The 25820-nt window shown below is 41.9% G+C and overlaps 2 protein-coding genes across 2 annotated transcripts in view; one reads left to right on the top strand and one right to left on the bottom strand.

Moving 5' to 3' along the window:
* Positions 1 to 25820, top strand: part of LOC310706715 (endogenous retrovirus group 3 member 1 Env polyprotein-like) — an 874531-nt gene that overhangs the window by 286685 nt on the left and 562026 nt on the right. The window lies entirely within an intron of this gene.
* Positions 1 to 25820, bottom strand: part of ITPK1 (inositol-tetrakisphosphate 1-kinase) — a 133387-nt gene that overhangs the window by 76475 nt on the left and 31092 nt on the right. Inside the window, exon 2 of the mRNA XM_083503168.1 lies at positions 20480 to 20504. Within this exon, the coding sequence (XP_083359294.1) occupies positions 20480 to 20504 (25 nt within the window). The remainder of the gene's footprint in view (positions 1 to 20479; positions 20505 to 25820) is intronic.

The following is a 25820-nucleotide window of genomic DNA, read 5'->3' as shown; positions in this document are numbered from 1 at the left end:
ACTCTTGTAACTTTAACCATTGTTTATCATGGCATAATAATAAGGCACTGGTGTTCCATCCCTGCACTGGCCAGACACAGATCTCTGCTTCAGTAAGGTTGCTCCACATTTGTTTTCAGACTATGCTCCCGGGGCCACTACATTCGGCATGTATTTGGCACAGAGTTGCTCAGAATAGAATGGCAAAATTGAGTGAAACCTCAAAGAGCATTTAGTTCACGGTTTTCTGCAATGTCAGAATTTTTATAACTAAAGATTTCCCCCAGGTGTTTATCCTCTGCCCTCGTTATTACAAAACACCAACCCAAATTCTGCAGCTTCCTTATGGCTTTACTCAACCTGCCAAATGTTTCTTCAGTTTTGAACCTTTCATCTTTATAATGAAGCCTCTTACTGCCCATGGTGATAAAACCAACAAAGAATCTTATCATAATAAAGGCTAACCTGCTTGTTTATTTTAATTTTTATTAAAGTTGTTTATAGCCCTTTTACTTTGTCTCGGTGCATCCCGGGATCTGTTACAAAATACATGAACTCACAAAAAATAGAAAAACCCATAGGAACAGCTTGAATAGCTTAAACCATAAAGGTTATAAACAACTATGTACTACCCTAAAACACTATAGGCAACAGTGGTGTTGCTAGGTTTCTTAAAGACTCAGGACAGAACCTGAGGACACAAATATTTATAAAATAGGCCTATACTAATTTATATGTAAAGATGCAATTAAAATCAATTTTCAGAGGAAAAACCTCCCTCGGAAGGTTGTGGACCCTCCTTTATTGGAGTTTTTTAAGCAGAGGTTGGATTGCCATCTGTAAAGGATGATTTTGCTGAGATTCCTGCATTGCAGGGGGTTGGACTAGATGACCCCTGGTGTCCCTTCCAACACTACAATTATATGATTCTGTGATTCTATAGTTAACTTGGGCTTGGTGTTGAGGCTTACAGTCTCACTGCCAGACCTTAATCTCCCACTGAATGAATTAAGGGGGAGGGGAATGTATCTCACTACTACTGTGCTTTACAATGAAAGCAAAGTAAAAAAAATTTTTATTTTTTTTTAAGGGGGAAGGGACAGGAAATCTGGGGACCAGCACAAAAGGTCTGAGGCTCAGGCTTCCTGGGCCACCAGCTAAAAATGCCCCCACTTGGCAAATGAATAAGTATTTACTTGGTGCTGGCATCCTATGGATCCTATGGCTTAAAACAACTGGCACACAATTACAAATGCAGATTGAATAGCTTTTGGAGGATACTGATTGTGTAGATCTATTTCAGTCTGGGTTCAGGTGCAGTTTTGAGACTGACTCAGCCCATATCAGCCTGATGGATGACCTGTGTGTATTGGGGCACTCTTCTACAGTGGTTCTACTCCTCCTCTCCATGGGGCCATGTCCAGACAGTAGCACTGGGGATGCCACGTTTTGTCCCCACGGTGCACCACAGCGTACAGTCTTGTCTGCAATGCTGTGAACATCTAGATGAAGCCACCGAGTGTGGTCATTTGGAGTTTGCTAGCTGCTAGAACATAGGATAAGAAGCTACAGTTAGAACTGGATATGGAACAACCGATTGGTTCAAAATTGGGAAAGGAGTACGACAAGGCTGTATATTGTCTCCTTGCTTATTTAACTTATATGCAGAATTCATCATACGAAAGGCTGGGCTGGTTGAATCCCAAGCCGGAATTAAGATTGCCGGAAGAAATATGAACAACCTCAGATATGCAGATGACACGACCTTGATGGCAGAAAGTGAGGAGAAATTAAAGAACCTTTTAATGAGGGTGAAAGAGGAGAGCGCAAAATATGGTCTGAAGCTCAACATCAAAAAAACCAAAGATCATGGCTACTGGGCCCATCACCTCCTGGCGAATAGAAGGGGAAGAAATGGAGGCAGTGAGAGATTTTACTTTCTTGGGCTCCATGATCACTGCAGATGGTGACAGCAGCCACAAAATTAAAAGACGCCTGCTTCTTGGGAGAAAAGCAATGACAAACCTAGACAGTATCTTAAAAAGCAGAGACATCACCTTGTCAACAAAGGTCTGTATAGTAAAAGCTATGGTTTTCCCAGTATTGATGTATGGAAGTGAGAGCTGGACCATAAAGAAGGCTGGTCGCCGAAGAATTGATGCTTTTGAATTATGGTCCTGCAGGAGACTCTTGAGAGTCCCATGGACTGCGAGAAGATCAAACCTATCCATTCTGAAGGAAATCAGCCCTGAGTGCTCACTGGAAGGACAGATCCTGAAGCTGAGGCTCCAATACTTTGGCCACCTCATGAGAAGAGACCCTGGAAAAGACCCTGATGTTGGGAAAGATGGAGGGCACAAGGAGAAGGGGACGATAGAGGATGAGATGGTTGGACAGTGTTCTCAAAGCTACCAGCATGAGTTTGACCAAACTGCAGGAGGCAGTAGAAGACAGGAGTGCCTGGCGTGCTCTGGTTCATGGGGTCACGAAGAGTCGGACACGACTAAACGACTAAACAACAGCAAACTGTTAGAACATAGGATTCACTACAGATGACGAACCAGGCTGATCTCTTTTCCTACTGGGGACAAGGCAGAGGACCTTTCTTGCATCACATCACAATTGCTGTTAGAAAAACTTAACCTTCTTTGTCAATTAATGTTCCTAACAGCATCCCCTTTCGCTTCAAAATCATTGAACTGGATTGTTTCCACAGCATGCCTTTGGTTTGCTAAACTAATAAATAGGAGCTTTTAACAGCCATTCATACACTGTCTAACCTAACCTTCTCCTATTAACTTGAAGCATACTAATGAAAAGTGAGCAGAGAATAATATACTCAGGATGGTACATAGAAATCTGCTACTGGGACTGGGGGAATAATTGTGAAAGGCACACTGACTATTTAGCCAGACAACAGAGCAGCTACTGTCACAAAATACACAAAACTAGTTTCTTTCATTGTGGGAAACACTAACTTTATCCTAGATCAAGACACTGATTGTGCTCATAAGTAACACTAAGCAAATTTGCGGGGGGGGGAGGCTTTAACACCATGCTTTGTTGAATGAGTGCCAGGATGAGTGCTGCAGGACTGAAGAAACTATGGTTTGTTTCCTCCTCACTTCCTCAGTCACTTCCCATTTGACATGCCCAAAAGCAGAAAGTCCTCCTTTCCATCTCAGACACTCCCAAATATGAGGATACGTTAACCCATTCCTACCACCCAGTAGAATAAAATAATTTATCTCAGCAGGACTCATGTCTTCGTCCCTGCTGGGTTTTCTTTAAACTGCTAACTGAAATAATGAACATTGGGAGGCAAAGGGGGGCATCATACTTTTCCAGCAGATGCTCCACACACCCTTTACAAGCCCATCCAAAATTCACCCATTACCCATCAGTGATCAGTACCTTTAAGGCAGGTTTTATCAAACTAGACCCCAAAGACCATCCAGATGGTCAGGTGTTAAGTACTTTAAAGTCATAAGTATGGGTTTCTCACCAATTGTGGGGGGCAGGCAAACTCTAAAGTACAGAAAAAGAAATGATCAGTATTCTTTGAATCCTTTTCGGAATTGTTTTACCCTCCACAGGTGTAACAATCACGCTAGCCTAAGAGTTAAGTTGTGCTTTCAACATAACAGCCCTGGATATAAGTCAATAAATTAGGCTGACGCCCCTTTGAGTTTCCCTCTCCTCACAAAGAATCATCAAAACCAGGCTTCCTCAACCTCGGCCCTCCAGATGTTTTGAGACCACAATTCCCAGCATCCCTGACCACAGGTCCTGCTAGCTTGGGATCACAGGAGTTGCAGGCCAAAAAACATCTGGAGGGCCGAGGCTCAGGAAGCCTGATCAAAACCACGCAGGTTGGCTTGAGACTGAAGGCTTGTAGGGGGAAGAATGAATGCAGAAAGGAGCCTGATGCAAGGAACAGCTACATCTGGAAAAGTGCCAGATAAAGTTGCTTAACCTAGAGAGTAGTTTTATCAGAATTGTGTGTGTGTGTGTTTCAATTTTTAATCACTTTCAGATGTTTCATGGGAAGTGTTTCAAAAATTAAATACCTAAATAAACAAACAAATATTTCCAGTTGCTCTTGCCTTATGCCTCTTTTGCTTAGTGAGCCATCTGCAGCAGGGCACTGAAATGAACCAGGACTATACTAGGACACTGGCTTCAGATTTGTTGATGAATTATGGTTAAAGCAAGCCAGGATGCAGAAGCTAACAACAAACCACAGTTTAAAACTATGGGTTATTCCCATAAAATAACCCAATGTTTCATTCTTGCAGGTTCAGATAGTCAAGCAAACCGCAGTTAGGATTAATAATAATGGATTAGCACTACAGCCTAACCTTGACATTAACATCTTTTCAATTCAGCTTCTGTTACCACACTTGTTTCGTTCCGCAGGAGACCCCAGAGTAAGTTTTCTGTCTTCAAGATACACATTCCACACTAATTTGCTGCACTCCTGAAGACTCTCACTACTGGGAACTGGGACTAGTGTAACAATATAGATACAGACATGGGTGGCACTGTGGTCTAAACACTGAGTCTTCGGAGCCTTCTCACCGCAGCGGTACCTATTTATCTACTTGCACGTTTACGTGCTTTCGAACTGCTAGGTTGGCAGGAGCAGGGACCGAGCAACAGGAGCTCACCCCATCGCAGGGATTCGAACCGCCAACCTTCTGATCGGCAAGCCCTAGGCTCTGGATACAGAACCACAAATACATGGTTATATAGAGTCACTGCTGCTTTGCAGTTTCTGAAAGCTGTAATAAATATTGTCAGCTCCATATCTATATTATTGGTTCTCAGATATTTATGGAAGATGCCAGATTTTTAAAACTATGGGTCTTAAAAAATGTTTTGCTAGACTTTTTAGTAAAGACGACGTCAACAGTATTTTGACAATAAATGAACCTTGCACTACTGGCTTTGCATTCTTGTCTTTATACTCAATAAAACCAGGATTCCATATTACCCACCCTCAGCCACTTCTGTTGCTATCAACACTCCAATCATGGGCAAAGATCTTTCCCAGCACTGCTATGCTGGATCACTGAACTGGAATTTAAATCTCGGCCTTTATATAAAGCACATGCTCCAAATGGTGTTTTACTGCTGAACTGTATCCTTTGCTTCCACCAAGCTTTCAATTTCACACTTACTCATCAACGTTGCGAAACCTGACTCCTGGTAAACTTTGCTTCTCAATATGATATAATTCAGCCCTCATTAAGTCGATCTGAAAAATAAAAAAATCTTTGTCCCAATCCCCGCACCCTTCCAAAAGAAATTGTGAAAATTGGGTACATCGATAAAGCCAGGACAAAGCAATGAAGGTCTGAGAAATCATATTATCTGAGGAAGAGGCAAAACAATGAAGAGAGGTGGACAAGGGTTCTGGCATAATCTCATTAGCAAGGGACGGCCCAAAGAATAAGGAGTGGCAATGCAATATGAACAAGAACTTTATGCACTGCTCATTAAAAACAGAGATAAACATACAGTGGTGCCCCACAAGACGAATGCCTCGCAAGACGGAAAACTCGCTAGACAAAAGAGTTTTCCGTTTTGGAGGTGCTTCGCAAGACAAATTTCCTATGGGCTTGCTTCGCAAGACGAAAATGTCTTGCGAGTTCCTGCGGGGTTCCCCCCCTTTTTCTAAGCCGCTAAGCCGCTTATCAGCTGATCCGATAAGCTGATAAGTCGCTAAAAGCCGCTAATAGCACTAATCCGTCAATGGGCTTGCTTCGCAAGACGAAAAAACCGCTAGATGAAGAGAATCACAGAACGGATTCTTTTCGTCTTGCGAGGCACCACTGTACAAAATGGAGCATTACAGCCCTAGATCAAGGCAACTATTTCAATAAGCTTTTGGACAGAATGTTCTTTTGGACATAATTTGGGCATAACTGTACTGTATGCATTTTTTTCTTCTTCAAGCAAAGCCAAAGGAGGTTTGCAATTCAAACAGGGCTGCCGTTTAGTTTTTGCCCTGGTTCTCATTCGCCATGCCTCACGAGGTCATGGTTATCTACAGCAAAGCCTAAGATGATTTCTGGAATATGTAGAGAGAAAGGTGGTTTTTAAGGAACTCAGATCCCAACCTAAATCAAGACTGTAGGGTAGGGGGCTTTCATGTTGTGGTCTTGACTGGGGACCCTGCACCTGCAAATTGTATTGCAAAACAAAACAAAACAAAACAGAAACAACCAACAACATTAAAACAAACAGATTTCTTTTTTCTTGGTACTGCAAATTGCGAGAGGTCCAAACCAGACAGGGACCAAAGCAGGGAAGGGTCAAAGGCCTTCTGCTATGATGCAAGGCTCTGAAGTTTGGATTGGACCCCCAGAAACAGCTATTTGAAAGGGCGTGAATAGGAAATATCTCCACAGTGCTAATTGCAAGGGGGGGGTGTACTGACCACAACCACTCGTGCCTCCTAACATTTGAACCCACCAACCACTTCTGCACCAAAGGGATCTTGGTTTAAAGTGTTGGGAAATACTGTGAGACCTTCAAGGGCCTCTACCAATCAGTATATAGTTTTATACTCAATAGCATAAAGCAACTTCAAGTGTCTATAAGAACAGAACACAGTTTTAGTAACCTGTTATTGTCTTATTTTCATAAAGCCCAGAAACAGCCACAAATTATCCATGTCTAAAGTTGATTAACTTAGGCAAACTGTTGAATCTCCATTAAGCAAGAGAGGCTGGTTTATGCAATTTATTAAAAACCTTTACCCTTCCATCAAATCATCACTGCAGCTGGCTAAGTATATTCACAGCTTACAGCTGCCATGCTGCTTCCTGCAAGTGACTCCAATTAAGCAGAAATCAGATGGGCACATTCCACGACCAAGCAGCCGCCTTTTCCTCCCCCTGCATTCCCTCATGGTTGACTCAACTTACCTCATCTCATCAATTAATTAGACAGCAAGTTTTCTATTGTTATGTTTGCTATTTCTGCTGCACAGCTACAGGTTATAGGCCCAGCTGCAAGAGATCAATCTCTACAAGCCACACAGATCAAGAGGCATCAGTCTTCCCACACTCTCTTGCTTGATTCCCCCCAGCTTGGGAAAAGTTTCTATATTAACCTTTTATCAAGACTGCTTAAAGCCTGCTCTGTATCCATGACTGCTGCTTATTCTCAAGGGACCAACAGCTTCAACATCAGTTCTATAATGCATGCTTTCCACACAATTATTCTATTCTAAAGAAGAAGAGTTAAGCCTAGAAAAGGGTAATCCATCAGCATCTTCCATATTAAGGTCACTCCATAATATGGAATAATAATATCAGGGAACCTTTGGCTCTCCATTTGTTGTTGGATTCCACCTCCCATCAGCACCAACAAGTGGTGGAGTCTAACAACATCTGCACACAAACATACAGTGGTGCCTCGCAATACGAAATTAATTCGTTCCGTGAGTTTTTTCGTCTAGCGAATTTTTCGTCTTGCGAAGCACAGTGTCGGAAAAGTTTTGGAAAAGCTTCAAAAATCACCAAAAACCTCAAAAAAGGCTACCACACCGCGTTCTATGAGTTGCTCCTCGAAGTCAAGTCGCAACTGTATTAACGGTGTTAAGAAAAAGGAAACAAACTTGAAAAACGCAAGATGTTTTCGTCTTGTGAAGCAAGCCCATAGGGAAATTCGTCTTGCGAAGCAGCTCAAAAACCGCAAAACCCTTTCGTCTAGCGAGTTTTTCGTCTTGTGAGGCATTCGTCTTGTGGGGCACCACTGTACATGTTCCCCATTCCCCGCCACCAGCACTTTCTAGGATTTACAAAACTGAGGTATCAATAACGGGGGCACAGGATTTCACTGAAAAATTACTGACAAAGTAGCTGGCGTCCATTCAATGATAATTCAAGATGCATGACGCTGGTAACCTGTCCTTAGATGGATAAAGCTTATGTTTGGCTGAGCTCACTTTTGAGTAATCTGAAGTTATTTTCTCGGGGGGGGGGGAATCCATCTCTCTGCTTGCAGCACACAATAGCTGCACATTAGGGAGCGATTTAGGAGCTAGGCTAGATGGTCATTCAGCCTCTTGCAACTCATTTACTGAATAATTGTAAACTTTTGATATTTTGTTCATTCGTTGATTAATTTCTATACCACTTGATAGATTTTTAAATCTCTAAGGAAACTGAAGCCACAACAGAAAACTTAAAACAAAATGTTACAAAAAATACAGTTGCATATAAAAATGCTACATTAATATAACGTTACTAATATATATAAATTGATATCAATTCATTTTCCTTCTGACACACCCTCCCTCTCAGACTCTAGGTTCTCACCCAGGGCCCAAACAAACTCAGCTCACCCAACAAAAGTCACACAATGAGAAGAGATCCTGGAAACAGCAGATATCATCTGGTCTCCCATTCTAAACCTGTTATTTATGGGCAGGCCCAAGGTGGATGGTACTTCCTCAGGCTGCTCACAGCTGTGTCTCATTCAGCTGCACTCGTCATACTCAGTTCCAGGTACACCAGGTTTGTTCAGTTTCCCAGTGGGTACAAAGGAGGGGGAAAGGACCAAGCTTCACTCGAAGCTCTTTCTTTACAAAAAATAAAATAAAAAATAGAGCAAGAAAGCAATGGTAGTTTGACTAAAATCCTCTTTATATATAGTATTGCTCTTAAGCCTGACAGTAAGCCCATGTCATTTTCTCCCACTATCTTCTTTTCAGAACAAAGTAAGTCCAAGTGGGCTTCTGCATCATGTTTATAGGTGTCACTGAAACCGGAATCATAATAAAACTCACTGCATCATCCAAAAATGATGAAGGTCCAACCAAGGACTATGAAACTTCAACCGAAAATCACTCACACAGCTTCCTGAAAGGAAGAGGATGTACTGTATGAACCCCTTGGAAAGACACACAGAATAAAAGCGGGACTCCACAAAATCTGCAAAGTAGGACTAAACAAGTTACATTGGATCACCCTGAATTCATCGACTTGGAAAATCTTTTAGTGGAGTTAATTGGGCGTCACGGCAAAATTTTGAGGATGCTATCTTGCTAAATCTAAAATTCCGTGGTTTTAGAAAATCACTTAGCAATGAATATGCAGAAGGTGAATAATCTGATGGTTTGAGATAGCACTTATGTCAAAGCACTTATTTGCATAGCTCAAAATATGAGCCTCCAAACTGTAAGCAGCCAAAACAGCCAAGTGCCTTATTTCACTGTTGGCCTCTGTTCATCTGCCTGAGGCAATTCCATTAACACAAAATGCTATCTTCATTAATCTAGCAACCCTCTTTAGTAGCCATTCTTCTTCCCATTTCTAAAAGATTTGATTACAAAACCACAGTCCTCTAAAGTTTAGGACCTTTGACGTCTTTAAACCCAATTAATGTAACTATATTAAATCACATCTGAACGGTTCCCAAATAGAAGTCAGAAAAGAGCCTTGACTAAAGGCCCATCTCACAGCACTGTGACTTTCAAAGTCAGTTAGCAATTCTATCAGTGTGATCCAGTTCTCGTTTGTGTCAGAGCAAGAATTTATCCCAGTGGACAAGGTATTCTGAAAGAAAGATTGTCACCCTCACATTTGCATTAATGGAAGCAAAGAAATGTAAGAGCTGGTAGCTCCCAGGTTTCAGCCATGAAAGCTCCAGCAATCATCTGTCACAGAAAAAATTGCTACCATTGATAGACGTACACTACTGGCTATATACAAAACCTTGCAACAGTGAAGGCAGACAAAGGAAGTCTGAAGTACATGGCAAATGTCATAATTGGCTCCTTAGCTCTCTGCCCATCTTAATCGTAGAGGAGAGAGGAGGAGAAACCATCTCCTCAAAGGAGGTAATTGTGCATCCCTTCCTTAAAAGGGGACTCTGAACATTAAATAATTCACCCCGTGGCAAATACCCCCTGTCTGAGCAAGGTGCTTGAGAGGGTTGTGGCGGCACAGATTCAGGTATGTCTGGATCCATTTCAGTCCAGCTTCAGGCTCAGTTATGGCACTGAAACTGCCTTGGTCAGCCTGACTGATTTGTTGAGAGATTGAAGGAACGCAACCCTGCTTTTTCTCCTTGACCTTTCAGCAGCTTTCAATGCACTTGACCACAACATCTTTCTGGAGTGGCTAAGGGAGGTGTGGGTTGAAGACACTGTATTTCAGTGGTTCCAACCCCTGCCCAGTGACTCCCAAATTCTCATCTGTGGGAGGTAGGAGGATGGCCTGTTTTGGAAGGAGCTGCAGTCCCCTGCACTCCTGGACCCAACATCGTCACAGGACGCCCAGGTGGCCTCTACACCAAGGAGCACCAAGGAGCAGCTTCAAGCCAACTTCACACACACACTCGCACAGGTTTCCCTAGCTTTGGTTCTTCTGGCATTTTCAAGGGATGAGAAACAGCACTCAGGGTGAGACTGTAATCCATCCATTATAGCAAAGTGCACAAATACTGAACAGGAAGGATACTTCTGCTCGTCATCATGAGGTAACAGGAAAATATGTTACCATGGTTTCCACCCATAATAATTTTTTTTTGGGGGGGGGGAATGACCCCCAACTATCATGACACAAAATGAGAGAGAACCTTCTCAGTGGCTGCACCCAGATTATGGAAAACCTTGCCACGTGAAATGCAGGTGGCACCCTCTCTCAGTGTCCTTTGCCAGCAATTAAATAGCTTTGTATTCCAACAGTCTTCTATTTTATAAGACTATTTTATAAGACTTTAATAATTTTCTACCTGTTGCCCTCTGTCTTTTGTATTATTCTACATTGTTTTTAATTTCAATATGGTGAAAGCTGCCCCAAGTGATACATATACACTAGAATGGGGATAGATAGATAGATAGATAGATAGATAGATATTTAAAAACATAGCAACAGCTGCCAAAATAGAGGCTCCTTTAAAATGTTCTATCCAAAACAAAAAACAAGAAAACCAGGGCAATCATAACAAAGCTAAACTCTATCTGAAAATGGTAGCCAGAGCCCCCAAATGGCTTCCACAGATGGACAATCAGGATTAAGATCAAGAAAGCAAAGGGTATTGTTTACAATAAATCTATTATAATAAATCTACCACTGGCTTTTTTTATTATTAGATCCTCTTTGGAAAACATTGTTGTGCTGGAGCAAAGAGAAGAACTAGATCAGCATGCCCTTGGAGACTTTTTATTAATTGTAAACAAAAGTCTTTGGGAACAATCCAACGAAGCTAAGCACGTTCAATAGGAGAGATTACCGGTAAATGAACTGCTTAAAACTTGCAATCCATAGGTCTCTAACAAAAGAAAATGTTTCATTTTGGCTGAATTATGTTTTTGTTCATCTATGCTATGCTGTGCATATACAAATGAACTAATGGTTAGGAGAAAAGGGGGAAAGTCCTGTTATGCATGTGGAACTTCAATTCATGCGACAATAGGAGCAACCTACTGGACTTGATATTAGGGAAATCATGGCTTGAAACAGGTTTTTCTAACCTACTTATCCACATGTCTGGTGATCTACCCTTCATTTGACCAAATGTTTTGCCTTAGTAATATTAGGAAGGCTCAACTAAAAACAAAACAAAACATACAAACACCGATTTACAAAGGATCCTTCACACAGACTCATCAACCCACCCCATGGGTTCCTATAAGAGCTGGCTTGTTGAACGATCTGCTTTGGCTCAATCTCTGCCTAGTATGTCATGCTGGATTTAGTTAAAACCCTGATGATCAAAGCAAGGCCTCCTTGAGGTTGTATACAAACTCCAGCTACTATCGCCCAGTGTTTACACACTGCGACGAAAAACTTGAAAAATTGTGGTGAAGAGACAGGGAAAATAATAAGCAGACTATAAGAAGTTATGTTTCAATGACATTTGAGGAATACCAAATGCACAACTTTTAAAACCCAAGTCAAGCATTTATTTATTTTTACTTTTACTTCAAGTGAATTTTTACTTCTGTTACCTAAATGGAGATGTTTCTTTTTAAGTGTCAGGCTTTCATCATCCACCCTTGCTCTTGCCATGTTGTCCATCATTGCAGCATACCCGGTTGCTATGTCACCATTTGGAAATGCATACACACAAGGCCGTACATAACCTTGAGAGCTCCAATAAAAAAAGGCGCCGAAACCTCAATCCACCGGGAGTCAAGGGAAATTAACATTTACAACCTACTATGTTCAATATTGGTTTTAATCAAAATGAAAAGCCTTAGCATAACCCATCATAAATAGCACTTGACTTTATAGCCCTCCTCTTTGCAGAGATCACAAATGAGAACCAATGCAGAAGATACTGAGATCAGAAGGGTTCCTGTGGCTATCATCCTTATGTAACTTTTACAGTACTGTTCTTTAAATGGAGCACACCAAGGGCGCACTGCTTACTTAACTGACTCAAATTCTAAACAGTTTTTTAAAACTTCTTATGCACCAACATTGTCTGGAAGGCTCTAGCAGCAACTTCTCATCTTCGATAAACCTAGCATGGGTGATGTTGTCTGAGGATGCTTAATTTCTTTCTTTGCGGGTACTCTGCCAATTAACACCATTCCTTCTGCACTACCCAAAGTTTTAGCAAGGAAGCAGGACAGGCTACAGTTAGAGAGGAAGTGGTGCAAAACTCAGCGTGAAGCTGACCGAACAGCCACTAAAAAGCACAGCCAAAACTATCAGATAGTGATGCTTGCAGCAAAAAAGGTCCATGTTGCTGTCTCCACTGTGTCCTCAAGAAGCCACCCAGCAGAGCTCTTTTGGGTGGTTGGAAACCTGGTACTACCTGCCTTACTTTGTGGGGCACTGTAACCATCAAAGGCCTGCTGCAATAAGTTTGCTAGGCACTTTGAGGACAAAATTGTCACACTGATCTTGATGCTGCTACCAATTCAGCCTCCGGGGAGATGTCTAGCACACTGCCTTATCCCAATCCATCCATGTTGGTGGCCATCATTACATCTTGCAGGGTCTGTCCTAACTCTTCCAACATTCAGTTTCATTAGATTTGGGTTCTAGTAGCGTGATGGCCCTTCTCCTTGCAAGGCAACACCTACTTGGGTACATTAAGAGTTTTCTGTAAAATGTTTTTATAGCAGCAAACTATTCTGCATGCATTTAAACCACAAGGCTCCATGCTTCTGTCAACAAGACTTAAAAGCTTTCCTTTATTTGCACAACCAGTCAACATTCTTCTTTTTGGTTTTCCTTATGCTATGATCCTATATCCTATCAGCTCCCCTCAATGATGTCTTTTCTATCCATTCTTCAGGGGATTCTTTCAAAGCCACTATAAATAACTACCTTTTGTCTGGTATTAGTGTGTTGGTCAATGAGAGGGGCAAGAATTGGGAGTCTCTGCTAACAACTGAAATAATGATTCTTTGGCATACTGGAAGAATGGCCTAAGAATTTCCGGTATGGGGTGAATGAATCCGTTGTGTTTGAACTGAAAGTTATCCTAGCTCCGTGATAACTTCTGCCTTGGGGATGAGGAAGATAAGGAGAGAAGGAGCAGGTTGCACTAGCAGTACCACTAAGTTCTAACCAATTTGGAACCATTCAATTTGCAGCACATACATGCAAACTAATGAATTGTCTGAAAAATATTGATAATTTTAACTGTCCAGCATTGACCCCTGGATCAGTCAGTCACCAAGGTAATTTCCCATTTTATAACCACAACGGCATTGACCCTTTATTATTTCTTCATCTATTTGCTACTGAGAACTTTTAGGGTGGGTCAAACATCGGAGAAAGAGGCATCTGTGCCTTAAAAAGCAAAACCAATGACAGTATTCCTGTTTTCAAGCATGAGGTCTTTTGGGTCTATCTGCATGTTCCCCTTAGCTACTACAGACCAGATGTTTCAGTGCTGTTTATAGCGAAGGGCAGATCACACTTTGGAACTTCTGAGAACTTGCATGAAGAAAAGAACGGTGTGCATCATTTTCACTTTTCACTCTCCATGCCTTGGGCTGTAGCAACATCTGAAAAATTCAAGGACCATTTTACTATCTTCTGCTTGTACAGAGACTATGGGAGAGAAGAAGCTATAAGCATTCTGTGTTTAAAAAATAAAATTCTGCTCCCAGGCAACTCATTCTGCACCAAGGAAAATGAGACTCTGCAACCCGTATACATGAATATATTTTGCGCACTTCATCCCAAAATTTTGGCTCTTTTTATTATGCAATTTACGTAATTTCTAACCACAGTAAATTTTGTATTGCTACCACTCTGTTTCTTAGATTGAAGATGATAACACACACACTTTCCAATATATCCACACAATCCTAAAATGCTATTTTAAGAAACTTTAAAACAAAGCTGAGAATCCAGACTGAGGCACCACCACATTCAATACTCCTAAAGAACCACAACACACAAAGCTCCTGGGGTAGCCCTTTTAAAAACACACACACAAACACACACACACACAATAATATGCCACATATCCCTAGAGCAACTGTTCTCAAATTCTGATAAATAAGCAAATGAGGAGTTATTGGTTATATTTTATTTGTTGCCTTCTGCCAATTTATGGCATGCATGCATTCTTTTTCATCTTCTTGTTAACTGCCACTACAGCATTCATGCTGAAGGTTGTGGGATATAACACAACCCTGTGGGCTTTTGTCTTTGGGAAGATGGATGCAAGGTGGCACAAGAGAGTGAAAAATGGTTGCAGCAATCTTACGCAAAGTTGAGAAGCCTATTCATTTGTTAAAGTCAAGCTTTCTGGGGCACGTATACCATCTACAGGTGGCGACCATTTTGTGTGTGTCCAACCGACGCACAGCCACCAAGGGCAGAACAGGGTCAGGCCAGGGAGCCAGGAATGGAACCCCGACACAAAATAGATGCCACCTAGATACCCCCAATATGTTTGCCAATGGCATGAAAGGAAGAGTTAATATCATCAAACCCCTCCTGTGAGGATTCTAACTGCCAATGAGACAGTTGTCTGAGAGGACTCTGACAGGAGCTTATCTGTTCTCCTGACCTGGATGTGGTCACCAGCTCCACTCTCAGATCCGATGGCAGGTTGTTTCTGGAGAAGGGCTGCTCTCTATTCAAGGACAACCCACCAAGAATGACCACTGACAATGGTTGTAACTTTAAAATGTGTGTCTGAGCTTGCTTTCTCCTCCTCCCTCCCAGGCTTATTTCCTTGTATGCCCTGCAGGGACTGTCTTAGAATGGAGTTTTGTAAGTCACTCTAAGAGCCTTTTTGGCTAAAGGGCAGAATATAAATGCTGTTAACATCATCTTCATCTTCATCATCATTAGGCACTGAAGCCAGAGTTGAACTATCCTAGAAAAAAGTGCCTTTTTCTCGTAAGCCATTGGCACGCAGGCAAAGAAAAGCAAATACCATTTCCCTGATCCTAGGGAGACAGTTCACCAACATCCTTCAAACTGTGCTTGGCTTGGAGGGCTTCCAGACGAGTCTCTATGTATACGATATGTATTTTATAAGCTCCCTTTCCTTGGATATATTCTGCTGTTCTTTGCTTATTCTACTAATGTTTCACACAAAAGTAAAGCCCTCAACATTTCACAAAAATAACCGTTGCCTGGCAACAATTAGTGCAAACTGTTTTCATCGGTATCTTGACTTTGGCTAAAGATAAACTCGCTTCTTCAGAGCTTTCTGGTGAATCCAGCTGTTTTAAAAGGATGGAGATTTTCACTGTGTTGTTTTTTAAAAAAACAAAAACAAAAAACCAACAACCCAGCAACAGTAAATTGGGAGCACTGTTTTTAGGAGTATGTCCATAAATCGCCTTGGGACATATTTGTGGAGGGTGATTCAGATATCAATTCAATGAAGGTGATGTTATGATGTGTATGCAAAGGTTTTGGGGGGAACAATCCTCTATGTAGCGTTATTTTAATCTTTTTTATTTTAAATTTGTAACTAATACTTTTATAAACTGATATTCACCCCTACATGGATAGCACAGCGATGTGAAATGGGCATAACTAAACTAGATATACCATTTCTAAACAGATAAAGAAACAGAAGCAGCCACTTGGACGGCATAACCAATGCTTAAAAACGTCCAGGCAAACACACACAAATAGAAGTTTTAATCTGGCACTGAAAGGATTGTAGTGTCAGTGCAAATCATGCATCCATGAGGAGGGTGTTCCACAATCTGGGTGCCACCACCGCTTCTGTATATGGGTGGTACGATGCCAGTACAAGCAGATCACACCCTCAGCGTTTTGTTTTTTTAAACAGGGAGCTTTTCTAAGTAAACCTGCACACAGTATTAGCAGGCTACACAGAATAGAGGACTGCAAACATACGGAACTGTAGTTGTCAGCAGCCGCCACCGCCGGCTTCTCCTAAGCATAGATCAGGAGGATATAAGCCTGGAACAAATGCAAGCCTACTGCTTAACACAAATGCACCCCCTACCACTTCACTAAGACCGGGATATCGTAATCTAGAGCCAGGGTACGTGACAGGGTACATGAACCACAGTTAAAGAGTTGACCATTTTCAGAAGTAACTGGTGTGAAAATACCCAATTAAATCCTTCCGGTGTGCTGTACAGCAACCTTCAGCATTTCCACCCAATAGCATGCAGAACGGTTCCGCAGCAGAGAAACGACATCTTCCAATTGTGACCAGCAATTTTGTGTCACAAGCTTAGTAGAGATTTATGAAGCGGTGCCGTATCATGAGAACAAATATTTGCACAAGCCAAGCAGGCATAGTATATTCAATACTGCAGAGCGTTGGCCAAGTTTTTTCTCCTGCCTCATGGGCTGCGACTGAACTGTAACCTATTTGCATTTAAAGAGAACAGGAAAGCTTTCACTGGCCAATGCTGCACACAATGGTGGGGTGGGGTGGGGGGGGCTGTTCACAAAGAAGATATCCAATGAAGCTGAATGTTGGAAGACTCAGGACAGACAAAAGAATGCACTTCTTCATCCAGCGCGTAGTTAACCTCTGGAATTCGCTTCCACGATAAGTAATCTTGGCTTCCAACTTGGATGGTTTTAGAAGAAGTTGAGACCAATTTAATGGAGGAGATGACTATCAATGGCTTCTAGCCACAATGTCCAGATTTTGTGTCCACTGTTGGAGGCCTTGTGTCTTTGAATACCAGTAACAACTGGGCATAGCATTCTGGTACTCAGGTTCGGAATCCTATAGGTATCCAGTTGACCACGGAGAGAACAGGATGGATGGACTTAGATGGACTTCTGGCCTGATCCGAGCAGGGCTGTTCTTATGACGGAAGGACGTGCATTACAGAGTTGACACATTGGGAAGGACGCTATTAGATGAAGCTAGAATTGGAACACAGTTTAAAAGGGCAAATCTGCTAATTTAGCAGGGCAGGAATCTCAAATTAAGACTACAACTGTGGCAACAACAAAAAAGTTGTTCCAATTCATCACCAAAAGCAAGACTATTTTTATGTGCAAGAGTTGTCTTAACAGCAGCTGCTTGATAAGAATCTCCCTCTTTGGACTGGCCAGTTAATTTTTCTTTATTAGCAGAGAAGGCTATTTAGACTGATCCTCTGCACTTTTGCATGCCTCTGTGCTGTTTTTAGTTTGCCTGAGTTATATATGAATTTTGTAAGCTGCCTTGAGGAGAAGCCATAGCTCAGGGGTAGAACACATGCTTTACGTAAGCCTTCCCCAAACTGGTGCCCTCTGGATATTGTTGGAATAAAACTCCCATAATCCCAGCTGCTGGCCATGCGGGTGAGAGCTGGTGGGAGCTGCAGTTGGACATTATCTAGAAGGCATCAGCTTGGGAAAGGGCTGCTTTACATGCAAAAGGTCCCCTTTTTAACCCCTGTCATCTCTACTAGGACTGGAAAACACCCACCTGAAATTCTATAGAGAACCTGCCAATCTGTGTTCAGAGCATTTTGATCTTAGATAGACAAATACTCTGACTCCTATATGTTCCGATGGGTCATATTTCTGATGGAAGCACAGCATGTTAAGTAAAAACAGATAAATCTTTAAGAATAGTATCTATTAATATATTCCTGTTACAACTTCAAGCTGAGTTGCAAGTTTCAATTTGAGTCCATCCTATTTTGATTTCTCAGCATTTTCAGCAAGCTCTTCAAAATGTACTCTTGGTATGTGCATTTACACAGAAACGCAAATCCAAACTGAAAGGTGGAAAAGCACTTGCCGCTTCTGCTCCTAGATTTGAGATTTCATAAATTCCTGTTCGAGAGGAATAGTGATCTGCAATTGATAAGGCACCAGTACTGCCTCTCTGAACGCACAAAATTGTTCTGCCATGAAATGTTGCAACAGGTTATGAGCAATTTGACAAAAGCAATTCATTTATCCTTATGCAATAATAATCTGAGGTTTTGCTATCCATTTTGGGAAGCGAGGAAAATCAAGCCCCAGTATGACACACCTGAGCCTAACCCTGAGATGTCTTTTGAGTGAATGAGAACCAAGAAGCTGGCACGGTGCATAAGGCCCCATTTGCAGAGTGGGAAGGATGTTCTTCCATGAAAACACACTGTAGGTAGATTCTCATAAAACTAGCCCCTCTGAATTGAAAGCAAGAAAAGCTGTACCCATTTCTTCTGGTGATTTTCTCCAAGTAGCAGCTCCAGTTCTGCAAGCAACTGTAAGGATCTCCTCCCTATGCTTTTGTAACTACAGTGGTACCTCAGGTTACAGACGCTTCAGGTTACAGACTCCGCTAACCCGGAAGTAGTACCTCGGGTTAGGAACTTTGCTTCAGGATGAGAACAGAAATCATGCTCTGGAGGCGCAGCGGGAAGCCCCATTAGCTAAAGTGGTGCTTCAGGTTAAGAACAGTTTCAGGTTAAGAACGGACCTCCGGAACGAATTAAGTTCTTAACCTGAGGTACCACTGTATTACACTTATTCTGAAGTACAAAATTTTGTTCTGGAATAATAATCTTCAAACAGGATTCACTAGCGATAATGGATTTTTTTTACTACAAGGCACTGAAAAAAATATACTCCATCCCTTTACAGCAAAACCTTTGCTTTGCACTAATGTCGCTGGAACGCAGAAGAAGAAAAAGAACCAACACCAGTCATTGTACAACATCTCCAGCCGATCAATATTAGTCATGGATCTGGATTCTTCATTCAGTGAGACACTGCTGCCCTACTTTTGAGCTCCAAGAATTAGATGGATGACTAGAGCCAAGGATTACGATTTTTAATTAAAGCAAACTTCACCGGGTGACTCCTACTGAGTCAGGGCAACGGGTTATAAAGCACTGTAGACCTTCTGACATTAGCCAAGTCCAGATGCTTGAAGACATTTATAACAGCGTATTGTTGAGTATTTCATTTTTTGTTCTTTCTACTGGCACATCTTGTGCATTCATTCATAATAGGGGTTTTCCCCCTTCCCTTAAGTCTTTGGGTGATCTCCAACATCAATCATACTCAGAGTAGACTCATGGAAGTCAATGGACCTCAACAACTTAAATCCACTGATTTCGATGCCTTTGCTCAGAGTATGACTAACAATGAATATCACCCTTTGGGTGTTGTAATGAGTGTGGGGTTGCTCGTGCGTAAGTTACCGCCACTCCTGGCTGTGTTGCCTTGTTAAACCTTTCTAGCAGAATCCGTCAGTGGGCGTTTCTTAAACCTTTTCCAACATAAAAGTTGTTTGACGCCAAGTCTCCTCCTACTCTCCCTGCACGGAAGTCTTCTGCGCAGGGAGGGCGTGGGTAGCGGAGGACCCGTGCTCTCCCCGCTGGTGTCCGGTGAAGAGTCCTGGAGCCCTCTCTCCGATTCCCCCATCTGCCCCCCTTTATCCCTGGTGTTGCGCTGATTTGCTTCCCCATCTGCTGAGCTGCTTCTCTCCCTGCTGGGCCCTTCTCCAGCATCATTTGAGAGCCTTCCCTCCGCCTCTGGCTCCAATGTCAGTTCCCTGACAGGTGTATATAAGGCACTGCCAACAACTGATGGCTTCTCCTGCGATGTTCTGTTTAATATCTCCTCTTCTCCCCATCACACGTAGTAATAAGACACACAACCCATTGTGTGCTTCAGCACCACATTACAAGGGAAAGGCAGGACAGGGAGAATAACCATATTACCTGGATTACAGGGGGGCAGAGGGAGGCTGCCACCTTAGACCCTCTTTTTAAAAGGCTACTGGAGGGCATGATTTGGCTACAAATAGGTGGAGCCAGAAGGAGATGCTGAGAATTGCACTAGGAGCTCCCTACGTTTGTTCTCATAATTTGAGTGCCAAAAGCAATGCAGTGTGCTCTGGAAACCATGTGTTGTTGTTGTTTTGCAATGCCTGCTTCCACCCCATAATTGCAATACTATGGCATAATGAAACTATCTGCAATCCAGCGTTAGAAGTACAAGTCCACCACCGCAAAGCAAGGAAAACTTGAAAGGCAGTGATACCAAATACAGTATAAAGAGATTTAGAAAGAAAACCCCTTTAAAGAATGGGGGGGGGGGGGAGGAACAATTGTACTCACCTGTATAACTTCTATCCCTCTTTTCCTGAAAAAGAAAAGGTAGAAAAATACAGTTATTTATTAAGAAATTAAATTCAGCTACTGCCTTAGTTTCTTTTTTGAGAAACAGCATATTCCAGGCAGGGGGAAACTGAACTGTCTACGACCTGACATTACATACAGATGCAGGAGAATAATGCCATTCTAAACTTTCTAGACATGAACGGCAGATTTTTAGGAGCATGGCCAACCCAGTGAATGGAACTTTTGCAGAATTGAATGTTTCTACTCCAAGTTCAGAAGAAAGAGGACATCCTATGGCTAGTTTTAAAGCCCTAAACGGCCTTGGCCCAGTACAGTGGTACCTTGGGTTACATACGCTTCAGGTTACATACGCTTCAGGTTACAGACTCCACTAACCCAAAAATAGTACCTCGGGTTAAGAACTTTACTTCAGGATGAGAACAGAAATTGTGCTCCAGCAGTGCGGCGACAGCGGGAGGCCCCATTAGCTGAAGTGGTGCTTCAGGTTAAGAACAGTTTCAGGTTAAGTACGGACCTCCGGAACGAATTAAGTACTTAACCTGAGGTACCACTGTATACCTGAAGGAGCGTCTCCACCGCCATCATTTAGCCCAGACACTGAGATCCAACGCCAAGGGCCTTCTGGCGGTTCCCTCACTGCGAGAAGCCAATTTACAGGGAACCAGGCAGAGGGCCCTCTCGGTAGTGGCACTCGCCCAGTGGAATGCCCTCCCATCAGATGTCAAAGAGATAAACAACTATCTGACGTTTAGAAGACATCTGAAGGCAGCCCTCTTTAGGGAAGTTTTTAATGACTGATGCTTTAATGTATTAGCTAGATGGGCCGGGTATAAATAATAAATTATTTATCATCATCATCATCATTGAAAGGTCTGCTGCAATCTCCAAGAAAATCCCCCCCCCCTCCATCAGACTGTCCTTTAGTAAAGCTGCAAAGATTTATTATTATTATTTTAGTTTACATTCAGATGGTTTTATGGCTGTCATTTTAAAGAACCATTTTATTCTAGATTATTTTATTGTTGTTAATTGTTTTTGCCGCTATTTTAAATATTGGAATCTTAACATTGGCTTCTTAGAATGACAACTAATCATTAAAATACAGACTAGAAATCTATAAAATAATAACTGCAAATCTCAATACTAAAAGACAGTTAGAGGTATTCTACTAGGTTTTATCAAACACTGGAATTAATTAGCAGAATTAGGTCTATTCATTTCAAGGCTTCCACTCTGACTAAAACATAGCTGAATATCACCCAGTATTTGCTATCAAATCAATCAATCAGTATAAACATACAACCGTGGTATACGTTATTCTTATTTCTATATTATCTGAAGCATGTCAGGCTATTAGATGTTTATAATAAGCAAGCTGGCAACAAGATGAAGGTAGAAATCACCAACCATGAAGTCATTTTTGAAGAGTGACATATGTCCGTAACCACCCCCGTTACATATTTTTATTATGCTTTCAAATGGAGCAAATATCAACAAACTGATGGCCGATATAATTAAGGTATTTTTGAAAGTTCTTTATAGTGCCAATTAACAAAATGTGTTCACTGATTTACTAGTGCATATTCTAGTGCAAAATAAAAAATCAAAGTTCAAATGAAAAAGGCAGGCGCATTCTTGGCTGCTTACGTCCACTAATTTCTTACACCAAACAGTAAGAAAATGTGATCATTGTGATGGACAACTATTTTGATTTGGTTTCTAAATTATTCACAGCTACTTAATAATTCTGATGTAGCCTTCTTCTAATTGAAATGCACAAATTTCACCTTTGAAAACCAAAGGAGGCCAAAAAAAACTTTTAAAAAACCTAATCGGCTTTCTTTGTTAAAAGAAAAATCTGCTGTTGAATTAATTTTAGCAGGGATGGGGACTCCAGCTGTTCTTGGGCCCCAATTCTCACCAGTTCCAGTCTGCATGGACAACAGTCAGGGGAAATGGAAGTTAGAACCCAATATCTGGAAGGCTACAGGTTCCCTACCCCTGATTTACAGCTCTAGGGCAGTCATATCTCTGCCTTGTCTTTCAGTCATGATCTCCTTCCCTCCAAGTGTTAGAAATTAGCCAGGCGCCAGGTGCGTTTTGCTTCTGGCATGGGTCTAACTGCAACTACATGGAGATTTCTGGATGCCAGGCTGGTGACTGACATCTCCATCTGGCTGGCCCCTCCAGCTTTCTTAAGCTAGTAAATAGAAGAGCTTATTTACTGCATCTAAATCCCACCTTTTCCTTCCTTGAGTACATGGTTCACACCCCCCCCCCAGCTAATTCCTACAACAACCCTGTGAGGTGGGTTAAGAGGCCCAAGATCGCCCAGTGAGCTTCATGACTGAGTGGGGATTTGAACCCTGATCTCGCAGGTCCTAGCCCAACACTGAATAAATATGGGGAAAGCAAAATGTCACTTAGAGGAGGATCTGAAATATTTTGCTTGAAGCTTGAATTTGTTTTATTCTGGATTGTTTTATTTGATGTTTTAATGTGTTGCAAACTGCTCTGAGGTTTTTTCTTTAAAATATATAGAAATGAAATTTATCATCATCATCTCCACTGGGTGGGGAATGGCACCTAGACATTGTGGCAGCCCTAATCTAGGTTTAAGGAGCTATTAACTTATATATCTGAGTTTCTAACCCTGCCTCCTTCCCCCTCGTGACTCAAGAGGGAATATGAAAGCTTTGACTCCACATTCTCAGAAAGCAGAACCATGCATAATGTTAACATGCCCTGCCATCGCACTGGATGCAGAAGCGACTGGGGAAGAGCAAATGTCAACAGGAGAATCATATTTTCCTCACAAAAAAAAGTGTAAAATGACACACAGAACAAACATGGTTCTGTACACTGCATGTTATGGCTACAAAATGACTTAAGCAGAAAACGACAGTAGTTGCGGTTGTCGTATGACTACCAGATATGCTGTCATGGGGGTTGGAAAGGAATTCAAGATATTCCAAGCCTAAAGGCAGATTCTCATTTTACTAGTTTGTTCTTGTATATGCCTATCCTGAATACTAAACACATACACACCTCATCAAGCGTGAAGGGCACACGTGTGTAAGCAGGATACTGCCTCCTTAAAATTTTTTGGAAATTCACTTTTATTTATATTATGAGCTTTTCAGAGACCGAGATACAAACCAAACAGGGGGTATAAGTGGCTGAGGGAAGGTAAGGGGGTTTCTTATAAGTGCAATGAAACAGAAATGAGGCAAAGATTAAAGAGGGGGACAGGGAAGAGAAAAACAACGCCTCTAGAAAAATATTGGGAGGGGCTGTAGAAATTAAACGAGACAGGGACCATAACCCCCAGATTCCCACCTTTCCTTTTTTTTTAAAAAAAGGTTACATTTCTAGCATTTGTAGAACCTGAAGTGTAAGTTAAAATTTGCAGACATTTATTTTATTTTTATTTTTGTGAGTAACTAGCTTGCTCTCCCCAACACTGTTTTACTTCACATCCCTCCCCCACCACACACACCCTGGAAAAAATGTCTCTGGACACCCATGAAGAAAAAGGCACATGAGAAGAAAACCGGGGTGGTGTGACAAGCAGAGAAATGGCTCTCTTTCGAGGAGGATGCTCTATAATTTGTGAGGCAGTGAGGACAAAAAGTTGAGGGAGGGAGGGAGGGAACTAACTAGGAATGGATCTTGCTTTCTTATGAGGGGACTGTGTCACAGGTGTGTCAAAATATGTATAGAGAGAAATGGAATTATAGGGAGGGCAAATTTCAGATCACTTTGTCAGGAGCCATTACTCGGTGATAGAAAACATCCCTTGCATCCGGCGTCAGCTTTCATCCCTGGCTAAAGAATTAGGCGTGGGGGAAAGGAACTTTTCCCCAAGCTTCCGAAAGCTGCTGCCAGCCAGTGTCAATAAATACTGGTCCAGATGGGCCAGTTGTCTTGTGCAGTGAAATGGTGTTTTCCTAGATTTCTTTTTATCAGCAAGCATTACACAGTTAAATCAATAAAGCTTCTTTAGAACACATTAGATACATTCAAAAACACCTAGTGCTTTTAAGAGACACGCGCATATAAAAAGCAGCACAAGAAGAAGGCGTCCTCCTAGGCTTCTCCCTCAGAAGATATTGATAGATGGTTTGACCCTGACTCAGTCAGAATTTCCTAAGCCACAATAGAGCACCAGGCCTCTCACGTACAGAGGCATTATAATCCTTTTCCTCTTGAACTTATGTTACTTGCAGTCTTCCTGTTTTGGATTAGATTAGAGGGCTTTGACAGTATAGAGTCAGCAGCACAAGGGCTGCCCCGTTGAAACCCTTACGTAAGTTACAAGGCCTTGGGTTTTGTTTTTTTTAAAAAAACACACGCTACGAAAACCTCAGCATTCAATTTTAAAAGGCTTCGGACATGCATGGGGCTGGTGGGGTGGGGTCAACTATAATCAAGGCGACAGGTTCGTAAAGTAGAGCTGTAATTCTCATACCGGGAAGAGCTGAGTCACGATTCTTGACACTGGGGATTAACGTTGTAAGATTCCTGGGCCACTGCCCCAGCTGGCTAGGAATCAGCTGTTGAGAAAGCACTTATCACCCTTCCTTACATACCAGAGATTGTTCCCTGAAAATGAAACGCCACAATAACTTGTTGTAGGTGAACCACAGAGATGGAGAAAGAAATAATCTCCGAATGCCTGTCCATGTTTTTCAGCGCTGGAACTCTTGGGACACAGAACTGGAGCAATAAACTGTCCATGCGTAACCTCATTTTTGTCATGATAGTCATCGCCAGACAGGAAGATAACAGCATTGCTGCAGATATGCCAGCTAACCATAGCCCCACACACGCACAGCCAATGTGCTCTTGAAGGTATTGAATATACAACTGCAATGGCATCGGTGGGCATACCCAATATTCTTACATGCTGAAGGATCGACAAAGGCACAGTGTACTTCCGAAAACAAAACAAAAAGCACATTATTGAAATACAACAAACAGTTGGAACAAGAGGCCTGTGTGACATCTAAGTGCTGTGTTATCTTCTACTCCTACCTTCCAGTCCCTTGCATGCCCCCAAAAATCTTCTCCGGGTGGTTGGGGGAACTTCTGGAGAAGAGGGGAGGAAAGAAAAATCCCAGTGCATGAGTGGAAGTCTGCCTGAACATCAATGGATATTGCTAAAAATATATTTGGCCAATACTTCACTGGATATTTTATTAGTTTCACATTCAACAGCCAGTTGAAGGGCTTGCTTAAAACAGATAAAGATGTACGTAATATAACCGACATGTTAATGCAATACATCAACAGTTCCTCTATAACTTGGGTGACA

This window comes from Podarcis liolepis, assembly GCF_965112155.1.
Source record: "Podarcis liolepis genome assembly, chromosome: 1".
Taxonomy (NCBI): Eukaryota; Metazoa; Chordata; class Lepidosauria; order Squamata; family Lacertidae; genus Podarcis; species Podarcis liolepis.
Note: the sequence above shows the minus strand (reverse complement) of the source record. Positions and strands in the feature narration are given on the sequence as shown.